General features: G+C 39.6%; 1 protein-coding gene across 4 annotated transcripts in view; it reads right to left on the bottom strand.

Moving 5' to 3' along the window:
• The window catches only part of Pcsk5 (proprotein convertase subtilisin/kexin type 5), a 417375-nt gene that overhangs the window by 247450 nt on the left and 155503 nt on the right, over positions 1–14422 (bottom strand). For all 4 annotated transcript variants that reach the window (XM_048429814.3, XM_087908042.1, XM_048429815.3 and 1 more), the window contains exon 6: positions 206–294. In XM_048429814.3, coding sequence (XP_048285771.3) covers positions 206–294 — 89 coding nt within the window. The remainder of the gene's footprint in view (positions 1–205; positions 295–14422) is intronic.

Here is a 14422-nt window from a genome sequence, read left to right as displayed (position 1 = left end):
AGAAACACTGTATTTGTGACATATTGGGGTCTTGCGGCAAGTGTCCACCACTGTACTGAACATCTCTCACATGGCACTGGGCAGTCAGCAGCAGCTGTGCTCTGTCACACAAAGAGATGCCCACTGCTAGTTTGGAAAGGATCCTGAAAAGCAGTTCGCCAAGAGCGTCCTGGCTCCCGGGTGTGTCCTTGGAAGTGTCCCATACCTCCAATCTTGGCGTTGAAAGCGATTCCAACGGTGCAGTGAGAGTTGTTGGCAGCGGCTGCCACTTCTCCAGCACAGCGGGTCCCATGCCTGCAGTAGAATAGACACGGTTTCTAAAGTAAGATACTCCGTTCTCACCAATTCTGGGCGTTCACTGCCAAAGCGGTGAAGAAAGTATCCAGCTGTAGGTGTTTCGAGAACTTCCTACCCAAGCAGCACTCAGCTTGACTATGGCAAATGAGCTAGCACTTCATTATGTGATTTTTGAGTTGTATTCCAAAGGAATTATTTTTGCTATCTTTCTAACCTAAGAAGAAAACCACCCTAAAGGCTGAAATTGAACCATATGACTTGGTGGGTCTGTTTGTACTCTTTAGTAAGCCACCAGGCACACGTAACTATTAGACACCTAACACATGGCTACAGAAATATCATCTCAAGTTTTAATCTTATTAAATTCTGAATAAATTTAAATACAGGTACAAGACATGTTACAAATATAGATATTATTTTGGCTCTTTTTAACTTAATTTTTTTTAGTTTTCTGAGAATTTCATATATAAGTACTATATTTATATTTTCCAATTTCTTCCCCTCTCTCTTCCCTCCAACTTTTCCTGTGTCCCCCAACTTGTTCTCAAATGCATATCTTTTCTTCTTCTATTATTATTATTATCTGTTCTTAAACTGTACACTTAAATATAGATCAAGTAATTCCAATTAAAATTTATTATCTAAAGTGTAATATACTATTGAATTGCAAAGATAGTGCATAAAACAAATATCTTAATAATTGCTTTAAAGAAACTGTATGCATATCATTGAGGCATGTCATGACTTAGTTCATTTGTTCCTTTTTGTTTCCTTATGGTTCTTAAAAATGTGGTCATCAGAAAAGAAGTGTTGGGTTGAAAAAGTTCTTTTTTTTTTTAAATAATTACTTCTTCCCACAACAATGCTCCTTGATCAGAAATATCTTCTGGCTATAACAAAGGAACTGATTGGAAGAAAATGGGCACATAGATTGTCACGCAGAGTAAATCATTAGTCTCAAAAAGACAACTATTGCTTGTTTTCATTTGTGGATCACAGATGGCAAATGCATGCATAAAAACTATGCCTGTATATCTGACTGAAAATATAAGGGAACTTAAGGGAGGAAGAAAGGTTTATGGAGGGAATACACTCAAAACACATTATGTACTTGAATAAAAATGCACTTATAAGCCCCAGAAAATGTGCACAATGAATAGATGATGCCAATAAAAAAACCAAACATCTTCTGCCTGAAAGACCTTCCATCACCTTGTCCAAGAGCAGCAGAGGAGGTTCAAGGATAAAGAACCGACCGTTCAGAAGTCATGGCTTAGAACACATCATGGCTTAGAATGTAGTATTGAGACAATTGCTACATCACCACCGAGACCAGAGGACAAACACTACAACAGGACTAACATCTGCCATGGCTGAGGAAGAGAGGTGACAGCTCTCTCTACGGTGTGAATGCGATGTCTGGTGCCCATGTCTGCCTTCACTATCGAGATGAGAACACCTAGAGACATTTGAGACGGAAGACATCTGTGGGAAGGGAAGACAGCTCCCCAGTTACCAGCTCTCAGTCTTGAAAATTCTACTCCACTCTGATTTATTTTCTATTGAATCTGCTATGCACTACTTAGATGTTGAGATGTAATGACTGTCTCTCCAAACGTAAACAACTTAGAGGCATAGAGGTATGTTCGCTAAAAGAGATAATTCATGCTGCCCTTTTCACTTAGTTGTATCATGCATCTATTTCTATACCAATATTAATCTGGGCATATTAGTGACTACTAACCACTGGATTATTCTTCATGTGACAGTATAAATAATATGTGATTATATACTTATTTGGCTATATGGATACCCATATGCATTTATAATTTTTTAAAAATATATCTTTTAATTACAGAATTTTACCAGGTTTTTACTAATATGAACAAGGATGTGATCAGCAATTTTGAGCATATATATCATTTACCAACTGAAGATAGGTTGGTTACAAGAAGTAGTATTACTGGACCAAAGGGTACAGTGGGCAGAAACTGATAACAACCTGCCAAAAAAAATGTAACTAAGTACATGAAAAGGTGTCTTTAACAGTACTGGTGTAGGGTTGAGGAGATGACTCAGGTAGAAAAGTGCTTGCTACATATACACGAAGACCTGAATTCGTCCCCAGTGCCCATGGAAAAAAACCGATGACAGTAGCATGTGCCTGTGAGGCAGATCCCTGGAGTTTGCTAGCCAGCTATATATTCTAGAAGAATCCATATATTCTTCACCCAATGAGAGAGGCTTCAAAAAAAAAACAATGTGGAAAAATATGGATAAAAATACTTAATATTTACCTTTGGTGCGCACACATGTGTGTGCACGTATACACACACATACACACACACACACACACACACTCCCAAATACCAGTATGTCTACAGTGTACACATGTGATGCATGTACTAAAGAGAAAGTGAGAAAAGAAAGGGAGGGAGAAATCATAGCAAAGCTGAAGGTCACTATTAAAAATGGAGGGAATATCTGTGCAGTCTTAGGTATGAATTTCTCAGTCTCTTTGCTCATATGACACAAAAAGTATCTCATTTTTGGTTCTTTACCTTGACTGTCCATCATTGGAACTACTTATTCACTACTGTTCTTGCTTCATGAACAGCTTTTCAGAAGCCCTGGTTCAAAGTTCTCACTGCATTTCCTGTCATATCTGTTGTAAAAACGTTTCCAAATTTGAAAAGTGTTGTTTTCATTGAAGGATATTTTAGGCTGTCATGCTGAGTATTTAATTTTGACAGATTCATAGTTATCCTTCCCTGATAACATATTTGTGTGCTTGCTCTGCGTGTGTGCTTGCTATGCATACGCAAGTGTTGGGGGGTATGTGTGCCACAGCACATGTAGAGAGGCTAGGGCCAACTGTGGGCTTGTTTTTGTCCGTCTATGTTTACGTACTTATCTGGGCTGGAACTCAGGTCTACCGTTTTGTGCACCAAGTCCATTTACTTGCTGAGCCATCTCAGGCCTGGGTTATATCACTTTAATTATTAAAAAAAACTTTCAAGTATTAAAAAAAAATTATTTCTTGTGTGAGTTCCAAACACAACTGACAGTTTTCCCTCAAGCCCAGGAACTGTTAAGTTTGGGTGTTTGTTGGGTACTTGTTGAATAGTATATTGAGTTGTAAGTTATTCTAATTCAAATGTCTAATTCTTTTGGTGAGTCCATTATGCAAATATTATATCATATCAATTATTAATTAATTCTGAATGCTATAATTCAGTCCTTTTTACCAATTGACCCATGAATTACATATAATTTTAATATTTTAAAGTGCATATATGTCATTTTAAAAAGCATTCTGAACACTTAATTACCTTGCAATGTAAGGGTATAATTTTTTAACAAAGTAAATTTTGCCAGAGTTAAACAATAATGGAGTCCACAGTCAGTGTCGGCAAATATTCTGTGCCTGAAACCCATATTCTATATACATTCTCCAGTTGTTCCTATATGTACACTGTCTAAAGCCTGCTTAATATTTTGGATTTATAATCTTCATTGAAGTTTTATCTATTTTGCTAAATTTAGCCCAAAATCATTAATCTTCTTTGTGAAATGAACATTTTAGGTCTATGTTATAATACTCAGTAGCTCCTACAGTGAAAAAAATTGAATTATTTAAATCACTTACTACTTTACTTGAATTTTATGTGATTAGCTACATTTCATAAAATGAAGAGTTTTTCTGTAGTTATGACATTTTTCACTAGCGTGGCATGGAAGCACATGGCTTTAATCTCAGTATTAGGGAGGAAGAGTGAGGTAGATATCTTTAAGTAAGTTGCCAGTCTGGTCTACATACCGAGACATTTTCTATTTTTAAAAAATTATTTATTTTATATCTGGATAGTTGCCTCCTCTCCCTCCTCTTCTCCCACTCTCTTCCCCATCGTAACCCTTACCCCCATATCAAATCAATCCACCCCTCCTCAGTATTCACTCAGAAAGGGGCAGGCCTCCCATAGACATCAGCAAAACATGACATATCAAACTGCCATAAGACACCCAGTACTCAAGCTGGGAAAGGCAATCCAGCATGAGGAATATCCTCCCAAGAGCCAGCCAAAGCACCAGGGACAGGTCCTGCTCTCACTGCCAGGAGACCCACAAACAGACCAAGCCACACAACTGTCACATATATACAGATGGCCTAGGTAGGTGCCACGCAGGCTTCCTGGCTGTTGGTTCAGCCTTGAAATCCCATTGATGGGGAATCTCAGCCAATCACATTCTGCTTAAGGTGTGTCCCCCTCAGGCCACACAAAACAAATAAAAGATTCAAGTGCCTTGCCACTTTTTCTTTTTGGTTCCCTGCTCGTCTGGTGTTCGTGGGATCTCTGGTCGTGTAAGTTTTCCCCTTTTATTAAAAGCTAAATCTTTTTGTATTGAGTTGGCCTGGTAAATTATCGATTGATCACGCCCTGCCACATCCCATGGGCCAGTCTAGCAGTTTCTATGGGCTTTCCTTTGATGTCCCTGACTCCTCTGGCTCCTACAATCCCTCCTTCCTCTCCTCAGCAAAATTCCCTGAGGTTGGCCCCATATTTGTCCTTGGGTTCCAACATCTACCTTCATCAGTAGGCTCCCCTATAACCAGTGGGGTCGTCACCAATCTTCTCATAGGAATGGCAGTTCAGGTTATGCATCCATTGCTGCCAGGAATCTTAGCCGGGTTCATCCTCATAGTGGAAGCTTCCCTTGGATCAGGCTTCTACCATACTCCATAAACCCTTCTTTCCAGTAGTTTCTCTCTCAGTATTCTCCCCTTCCACCCATCCCCCAACCTGATCCCTCAAGTTTCCATTCTCACCCACCCACAGTAAAACCAGGAAATCTTTCTCTATTTCCCCTTCCAAGGGAAAATCCATGAGTTCACCCTTGGGCCTCCTTGTTGTCTAGCCTCTGTGGACTATAGCATGGTTGTCCTTTATTTACAAGCAAATATCTACTCATGAGTGAGGACATAACATGCTTGTCTTTCTGAGTCTGGGTTACCTCACTCAGAATGATTTTTTTTTAGTTCCATCCATTTGATTTCAAATTTCCTGATGTCATTGTTTTTAAAAGCTAAGTAATGCTCCATTGTATAAATGTACCACATTTTCTTTATCCATTCTTTGCTTAAGGGGCATGTAGGTTGCTTCCACGTTCTGGCTACTACAAATAAAGCTGTTATGAACTGTTGAGGGATAATCTTTTTGTACACCGTGAAGATGTATCTTTGACAAGGTGTCTTCTGATTGGTTTAATAAAGGGCTGAATGGCCAACAAATAGCTAGCCAGGAGAGGATAGGCAGGATTTCCAGAGAGAGAAAGAGGAGATGAATCTAGGCACAGGAATTTTTGCCAGCGGACTCGAAGCAAGTTGAACATGCTGTACTGAGGAGATGTAAAAAGCCACATGGCAGAATATAGATTAAAAATATGTGTTAATTAAGTTATAAGAGCTAGTTAGAAACAAGCCTAAGCTAAAGGCCAAGCTTTCATAATGAACAATAAGCTCCATGCCATTATTTGCGGACTGGCAATCCTACAAATAAAGTTCAATGACAGTGAACACAGTTGAGCAAGAGTCCTTGCGGTATGATGGAACATCCTTTGGGTATACGCCTGAGTGGTATCACTGGGTCTTGAGGTACACTGATTCTCAATTTTCTGAGAAACTTTGATATTGATTTCCAATCCACACACCTATGAACCCTTGATTTTTGACAAAGAAGCCAAAACTATACAATAGAGAAAAGAAAGCATCTTCAACAAATGATGCTGACATAACTGGACAGCGACATGTAGAAGAATGCAAACAGATTCATATCTGTCACCAAACACAAAACTCAAATCTGAGTGGATAAAAACCTCAGCATAAACCCAGTTACAAGATAAAACCAGGTAAAAGAGAAAGTGGGACATAGCCTTGAACCCATTGACACAGGAGACAACTTCCTTAATATAACACCAGTAGCACAGACACTAAGATTGACAATTAATAAATGGGACCTATTAATAAATGAAACTGAAAAACTTCTGTAAGATAAAGGACACAGCCAATAAGACAAAACAGCAGCCTACAGATTGGGAAAAGATCTTCCCCAACTTTACATCTGATAGCGGGCTGATCGCTAAAATATATAAAGAACTCAAGAAACTGGATATCAAAATACCACATAATTCAACTTAAAATGGTGTACAGATCTAAACAGAGAATTCTCAACATAAGAATCTCAAATGGCAGAGAAACACTTAAAGAGATGTTCAACATCCTGAGTCATCATGGAAATGCAAATCAAAACAATTCTGAGATTCCATCTTACATCTGTCAGAATGGCTAAGATCAAAAGTACAAATGACAACTCATGCTGGAGAGGTAGAGGAGCACGGGGAATGCCCCTCCATTGCTAGTGGGAGTGCAAACTTGAGACACTGTTTTAAGTAAAATAAAACAAAGATATCTTTCACTAGACGAAAGCCCATTTAGAGAAACTGCTCATTGACACATTCACGGCCAGTGCTGTTATTTTCACTGTGTTAGAACATTCTCTTACCATGTGAGAGTCCTATGAAATCAGCCATAGAAACTGAACAACAGGATATATACAGTCATTAGTACCATTTTCTTCTTTACATGAACAGCACACACTTCAGAGCCTCTTGCTTGGGTTGCCCATGTCTCCTGCTCATATCTGACACACACGATGAGCAACGCGCTTTGGATTTTGTTTTAACCCCCAGAAACTACATTGCTGTTACTAAACTGCACAGTGTTTGCCTAGAGTTACAACTGCATTCTTTGCTCGACTTCCCTTTGCAGTTTGGACTCGTCTAGCATCTTTGATGTCCTACTCAGAGTTTTTTGTTGGCTCCAGAAAAGTGACTTGTTAATGAAAGCAATTAAGCTGTCCAATAATTCTGGACAACCACCACCTCACAGAGGTGTCAGCCCGCTGTCTTCCCCTGGCTATTGTTTCAGGTAGGAAGTCACGGGTCTATACAATATCTTTGCAGATTTTTCTTAGAAATATCTTAGAAAATATTCTGTAGAATTCTTACACTAGCAGTATCTAATTATCTAATTCTGCAGAGTTCCTTGCTATTATCTCTAAAATCTGTCTTGTCCTCATCCTCCCCACTTTCCCCTTTTAGGCTCAATGAAATATATATATATATATATATATATATATATATATATATATATATATATATATATATATATAATTTTAGTGGCTAACCTCTGAGACCTCACAGTTCTCTCTTTGTATACTGCATCTTGCAAATCTCTGTCAGTTTTCTGTTCCTCCCATCCTATCTTCAGCTATGCCAAATCTGTTATTTAATTCATTCAAAGTGGATTCATTTCAATTTCTGCTTTATTTTTTAAAGTTCATTTTGTTTTTTAAAGTATAATATATTTAGATGATTCTGATAATCTCCTTTTTGTAACACCTTTTGATATCCCTTTCTTTACACATATGAATTAAATACAAGAATTACAAAATACAGAAATCCAACTAAGTTATCATGCCTGTTGCTAAGTGGTTTTTTTGGGGGGGGTGTCATTTTCCAGATGTGAATGTTCCACCAATGGGAGCCACACTGTTCGTACTTTATCTTTGTGTATCCACTGAGGCTCATGGGGAAAGCTCGTTTCTTCAAAGAAAATTTAAATCTGTTTCTACAGCTATCTGGTGGTGAACCAACCCAAGCAGTATGAATTACAGGTCTGATTCTGAGCACTGTTAGTACTTGGAATTCTTAAAAGCTAGATTATATACCATAATATATAATAATAAAAATATTAAATAATAATAGCAAATATACAATAAATACTTATTTTCTTGTGCTACCTGCTACCTAGTTGAGAAAGTCCAACAAACCATCTGGTTCAAGGTTTATAGTGCTTTCCCCTGTTACGGTGATGAAGACAGTGCCTTAAGGTTCCACTTTACACAAGAGTTCATGTTCTTGCCCATTAAACTATGTCCCATCTTTGTCTGCCCTCTCTGGGTCTTCTGAAATATGTCTCCCATCTGGGCTAGAGCTGCTTGCTCAACCGAGACAAGCATGTGCCTCGTCAGTCTTATGTATTTGTATTCTCATGGTGTCCACTAGCTTTGTCACCCACAAAAGATTCTTTAGGACTTCCCTGGGAACTGTGGAGACGCTGTACTAGGAGATAGAATATTGAACGTCTGTTTCCCTGCACCATTGAGAATGGACTAATTAGCTTGGTTCTGCATTCCTCAAATGCCCCAGAGGTCGGCACCAATTGCACACATCTTTAATGCACAGCACATGCTCTCGATTGATATTTCCTAAGAACAAAAAGTTCCTTGCAAAAACTTCTTTTTATTGTTCTTCATAGTAAAATATAAACCATTTTTATGGAATGGTAAAATTATTGGCGGCGAATGCCCTTTCTCCTGCTGGCTCACGCTGGAAACATAAGTCAGATAATACAGCATAGCATAATGTCCCCGAGAGTGCAAATCCCCAGCTAAACCACCTTTGAATATCCTACGAGCTTCGGGTGACAATTACTGCTACCCCACAAAATGCCAGTGATCGCTTTACTCTTACATCTTTGACTCAGTATTTTGACATGAACTTACAATAAATCATAGGGACATAATGATCATAATGCCTGGTTTGAAGTTCAAGTGTGTGAGCAAGTCTCAGAAAAGAACAGGGCGGGCAGCATGGATAATGCCATGTCAGTTAAACACTGAAGCCAGAAACACAAGTCTGTTTGTCAGATGTAGTTTGGTTCAAAAAGCAGAATATGTGTGTCAGAGTGCTTTTAGTAGAGTGAAAGAAACGTTAGTCTAGAAAATACACTCAGCATTACACTGTAACATGGAGGACACCTTGAGCAGAACTTTCCTCCAAGGCCCATGCAGTGGGAACTCCTTAGAAATCAGCCCCTATTATAATCCTGCCTGTGAAGCTTCTGAAAACCCAGTCCCACGCATTACAATGGATCTGTAGATCATTGACTTAAAAGAAAATGGACACTAAAACATGAATTGAACATGGCCACACTAACACTTTAAAGGTGCTTCTCAATGCATCATTCATCTGCAATATTTTCAGGGTCCTGTAAAGTATGAAACATCTTGCTATATAATTCTCCCTCAGTAAGGAGATTAAACTCAAAATAGTCTTGACATGAAAGGCATATTAACCTTTGGTCTACTTCTCTTTCTTACCAAGCTTTATCATTTACTTCACTCAATTCTTTACAAAGATTCACTGTAATTAAAGGGCTCAAAGACATTTCTACTGGGTTGTTTACTGAAAGGTTGGAAACTCACACGAGGGCATCTGCTAATTAATGTCTATATATTGTGAACACATAAAACGAGGTGAAGTGGGTGTACAAGGCTGTGCCGTGCAAGATGTGATTAGAAGCAGTCACCCCTACCTCCCCTCATGCCCTGTCCATTCAGCACACTGTTGAGTGAGATCCATTCCCTCCATGGGAGTCACTCGGGTTAGAATCCTAACTTGTTCAAGCTTTCACAGATCTACAGACGTGAGTAGGCTCAGCAATGAACCATAGATCAGGATGTATGTGGAGCTTTTCCTTGGCACCTGCCATCCCGTCTCACGGAGGAGAGTTACACGTGTAGGAAGTCATCAAAGGCACGTGACTAAATGACTCCTGTCTTCCTTCCTCTCCTGCCATGCATCTCCAGCTCTCCATGAATTCTGCCAGTCGCCACCAATGCTCTTCTGGCTTAACATCTGACATGCCTATTCTTTCTTGAGGATATTCGTTCTGTATAATAAATCTAGAGAAAATAATGCGTGTATTTCAAAAAAGCCTTCTTAGCTGGGGATGAGACACTAAGCTATAGGGGTATGTTCTCCAACAAACAGTTCAAAAGTGCTGTTCTTGACTTTTGTTGTCATATGTGATAATACTAGAGTTATATTGTACTCATTCTGAATGCCACACGAAACTCACCAAGTAGGCAACACAGACAGGATTTCTCTTACTTTACAAATGGGAATGATTATCTTGACAGATGGTGAATGGAAGGTATGAAACAGGAGGACAAAGAGTAGCCCGGAGTGTACTGAGTATGTTACTATGGCTTTTCAGGACTCGACCAACCCTGACCTCTGGGATCACGTTCCTCAGATTCTGAATGGAGACCAAAATTTTATCATTTGTTTGCCCATGATCCTATTCTCTGACTGCAGCCGATGCTTTGTAACACAGATGAAAAGAATATTTGACTGTATTATTTTTTTTGACTGCCACATTATCTTACATCATATGCCTAGATTTACGGCATTTCCCTTTCCTCCCTCTATCCACCATAGCTCACAAAAGCAATTCATTCTTTTTGTTAACCGAAAGAACATAAAAACTTATCCTAACCCACATCTAAAGAATAAAAAAAAATATTTTGTTCATCAGAAAGCCGATATTTTTTTTTTTTTTGCTGCACTTCTGTCTTTCTTTCCCGCAAACATGTTTCAGTGGAATGATAAAATATAACAAAACCCCCACACAGGCACACATGGGTGTGTACATGCAGTGCTGACACCGAGAAGGACAGCTGGTCTCTTTCTTATCTACCTTTGCTCCCCACTAACCCCTGCAATCTTTACACTAATGTTTTAATCAGGACAGGTGAGCAGGCCCTTGACTTGGCATTCTGTTTAATATTCCAGGCCTGCACCTGTTCTGGTTTTGGTTCCCTCCTTGGCTTTAAAGGATTAGTTTTCCATGTGGTACTTAGGTTGGTTTCTATGAAATGGCTCATGCTTACCTACACCTCCCATTGACTCCTTGATGCTGTTCCCTCTCTCAGAGGCTAGGAGGAGTCTAAAGCCCTGTTCTCCAAGCTCTCCGAAGCCCTTACCAGACTGGTGTTCTTACACACCAATCTACTAGCTTTTATTCCATGTAAAGAGAGTGTTAGAAACAACTTAATATCATTTTCTACCATACACAGAGGACTGAGAAATTGTTTCATGTACCGTACCTTCTGACTATGAACAGACAGAAATTACTCATTCCTGCTGATTCATTTTGGATCTGTTCTCTGTGACTTAAGTATCAAGTGGTTTCTTTTAAAAGTTCACTAACATAGATCTGGAGGGTCCAGTTTTCCCTTGGAAGGTCTAAGAGAATGCTGAGTTTTATCGCCTGGCTATTTGTCCATGTTACAGAAATAAACATTGTCTCCAATCCAAGAAAACAGAAAGGAAAACTTGCTTCTCCCCATACTTTCTCTCTTTTTTGTCCCCCCTTTTGTTTTGTTTGAAACAGCTTCATTCTGTAGCCCAGGAAGATCCAGAACTCATAATGTAACTTAAGCTAGATTTGAGCTCACAATCTTCTTGCCTCAGTCTTCCGAATGTGAAATCACAAGTATACATACACCTCCACACTCAATTCTAACACCTTCTTCAAGTAAACCATAATGTGCCTATAATCCTTTGTTGGAAATTGCCAAAGCACTTCCCCAAAGATGTTTTATTGAACAATATTAGCCTCTCCCTTCCTCCTTCATTTTCTCCTGTCTTCTTCTGTAATGTTTAACAAGGCGGTGGGATAATGCTTTCATACACTGTAAAGATTTGTCACTTGTATTGGTTTAATGAAACATTGATTGGCCTGTAGCCAGGCAGGAAGTATAGGTGGGACAACCAGACTAAGAGTATTCTGGGAAAAGGAAAGGCAGAAACACAATCACCAGCCAGACACAGAGGAAGCAAAATGAGAATGCCTCACTGATAAAAGGTACCAAGCCATATGGCTACACATAGACAAGAATTAAGGGTTAGTTTAAGTTGTAAGAGCTACTTAATAATAAGCCTGATCTAATAGGTCAAACAGTTTATAATTAATATAAGCCTCAGCATGTTTCTTTGAGATTGAATGGCTATGGGACTGGATATGTCCTATCTACAGTTAAGTCTTGTTTCAAAAGCTTAGAACCTATGGAACTGAGTAATCTGAGGCTCATAATTTTGGTGTAGGAGCATCTCCACATGTGATTAACAGAACCTTTTGTCTTTATCTATGAAAAGTTACTGTGGCTGAACTTTCTAGCTGTTTTGCCTGATAGCTGATGAAAGGGGGATACTAATTAGCAAATATGGTCTAAAAATAAAAAAAAAACCGAATGCTGTTGTAGTAGTATATGGCTATAATCGCAGCATATGAATGGCTGAGACAGGAAACCAAGTTCAAGGCCAACCTAGGCTTATAGCAAGGGCCCATCTCAAAAACCAAAGTAACACCAATGGTTGCTTGAATTATTGTGAACTGGGAGTTTTGGGGCCAGGACAGTAAACATATAAGCTTCTGTTTTGACCTTCTGAGACTTGACTCAGGAAATGGAATGACCCCTTCCTTGCATGTCCAGGGAAGCTATGTATTTCATATACCTTTTCCCTAAGCAACATGATTCTCATGCCCAAGTGTCACCTGACAGCCAGTGGTAGTACAGTATTGAAGGAGAAAATAACTGAGAGCCTAGAGGCGTTAGGGAGGACTGGGGGACTAGAGGGGCTAGTAGACTGGGGGGGGTTACAAGGTTTCGGGGTGGCTAAGGGTTTAGGGGCTAGCCTAAGAGAGGCTAGAAGTTACTACTGTGCTCAGGGGCTGGGAGAGGTCTCAGGTGGTAAAGTGCTAGAGACATAAGCATGAGGACTCCAGTTTGGATCCCCAGTACCCACAGAAGAGGCACTATGCTCGAAAATGGAGTCTGCTACCCCAATGCTAGGAAGGTGGGAAACAGGAGGAGCTCTGAGGATTCTTATCCAGTCTAGCTGAGTCAGTGAGCCCCAGGGCCAGTGAGAAATCCTGTGAAATAAATAAGGTGGATAAGCAGCTGAGGAAGATATCCAACTGCAATTTCTGGCTTCTACATGCATCCCCACACATGTGCATACAGCATGTACACATGCATGTGTGCGCAGGCATGCACACACACACACACACACACACACACACGCACACTGTGCTCACACACATTAAAGAAAAAGAAAGACTGCCAGACTAGCAAGCTATTTGTCTATTCTAAGAAAACAGGAAAAATGTTCCTTTGGAGCCTAATGAGCTCTATGAGTTTGACTAACTGAACCTAAGACCAGTGGCATAGTGTTGCTAGGTTTATGCAAATAATTATCAAGTATTGCTGTACATGCTAATCAAGGCTTGGGGCAAAGCACTCTAAGAGTTTCTGCTTCAGTGGTTCTGGTTTGGGGCTGGTGCCCATGAACATGCTCAGTATGCAGACTGAACGGCTTCCCCTTTGCCACCTAGACTGATTTTCCTATAATTTCACGTTATCATAATTAGAAGAAAATTTCCTAATTAGGACTCAGTAATGCATGAAGTATGAGGTGTATACTGAATGTATATGCCAGGAGACTGGAAAAAGGCCCACAGTGGTAAGGAAAGAAAAACGGCTTGCATCAAATTATGATTTTCATTCCTTTCTGCTTTTTTTCTGTGTATTTCCTTTTCTTCAAGTGTTCACAGAAAGTAATATTATATAAATATGTCTTAAGTAGCAAAACAATACACTGGGGTGCTAGAGTGTCAGAATAGACAATATTCTACGTTTACCTGTATACTGTGAGCATTTAATGGCTATTGCTGTAATGACTTAACTGAAACAAATGAAGCTACTCCCATGACGTCAGTCTAAATAATTTTTCCAAATCGGTAGTAAGAATCAACCAAGTACTGAAGGGTGTGTTTATCACTAAGGATTTAAAGCAAATGTAGCATGAGGGCCGACTTGTGGGGGTTTCTGTCTTGGCCAGTTCCCACAGCCGGCAAGTCCTAAAGAAAATCACACAGAGAATATACATAAGTTATAAAGTGATTGGCCCATTAGCTCAGGCTTCTTATTAGCTCTTGTAGCTTATATTAACCCATTATTCTTATCTATGTTAACCACATGGTTCAGTACCTTGTTCAGCAGGGCAGGTCACATCCTGATTTTTCAGTGATCTGGACAGGACTGCGAAAAGAGCTTCCTTCTTTCCAGAATACTCCTGTTCTCTCTGATCTGCCTCTACTTTCTGTCTGGTTTTCCCAACTATACTTCCTGCCTGACTATCAGCCAATCAGTGGCTT

Source organism: Myodes glareolus, chromosome 7 (assembly GCF_982192425.1).
Source record: "Myodes glareolus chromosome 7, mMyoGla1.1, whole genome shotgun sequence".
NCBI classification, from domain to species: Eukaryota; Metazoa; Chordata; class Mammalia; order Rodentia; family Cricetidae; genus Myodes; species Myodes glareolus.
The sequence above is the reverse complement of the archived record's forward strand: the minus strand, read 5'-3'. Positions and strand labels throughout refer to the sequence as shown.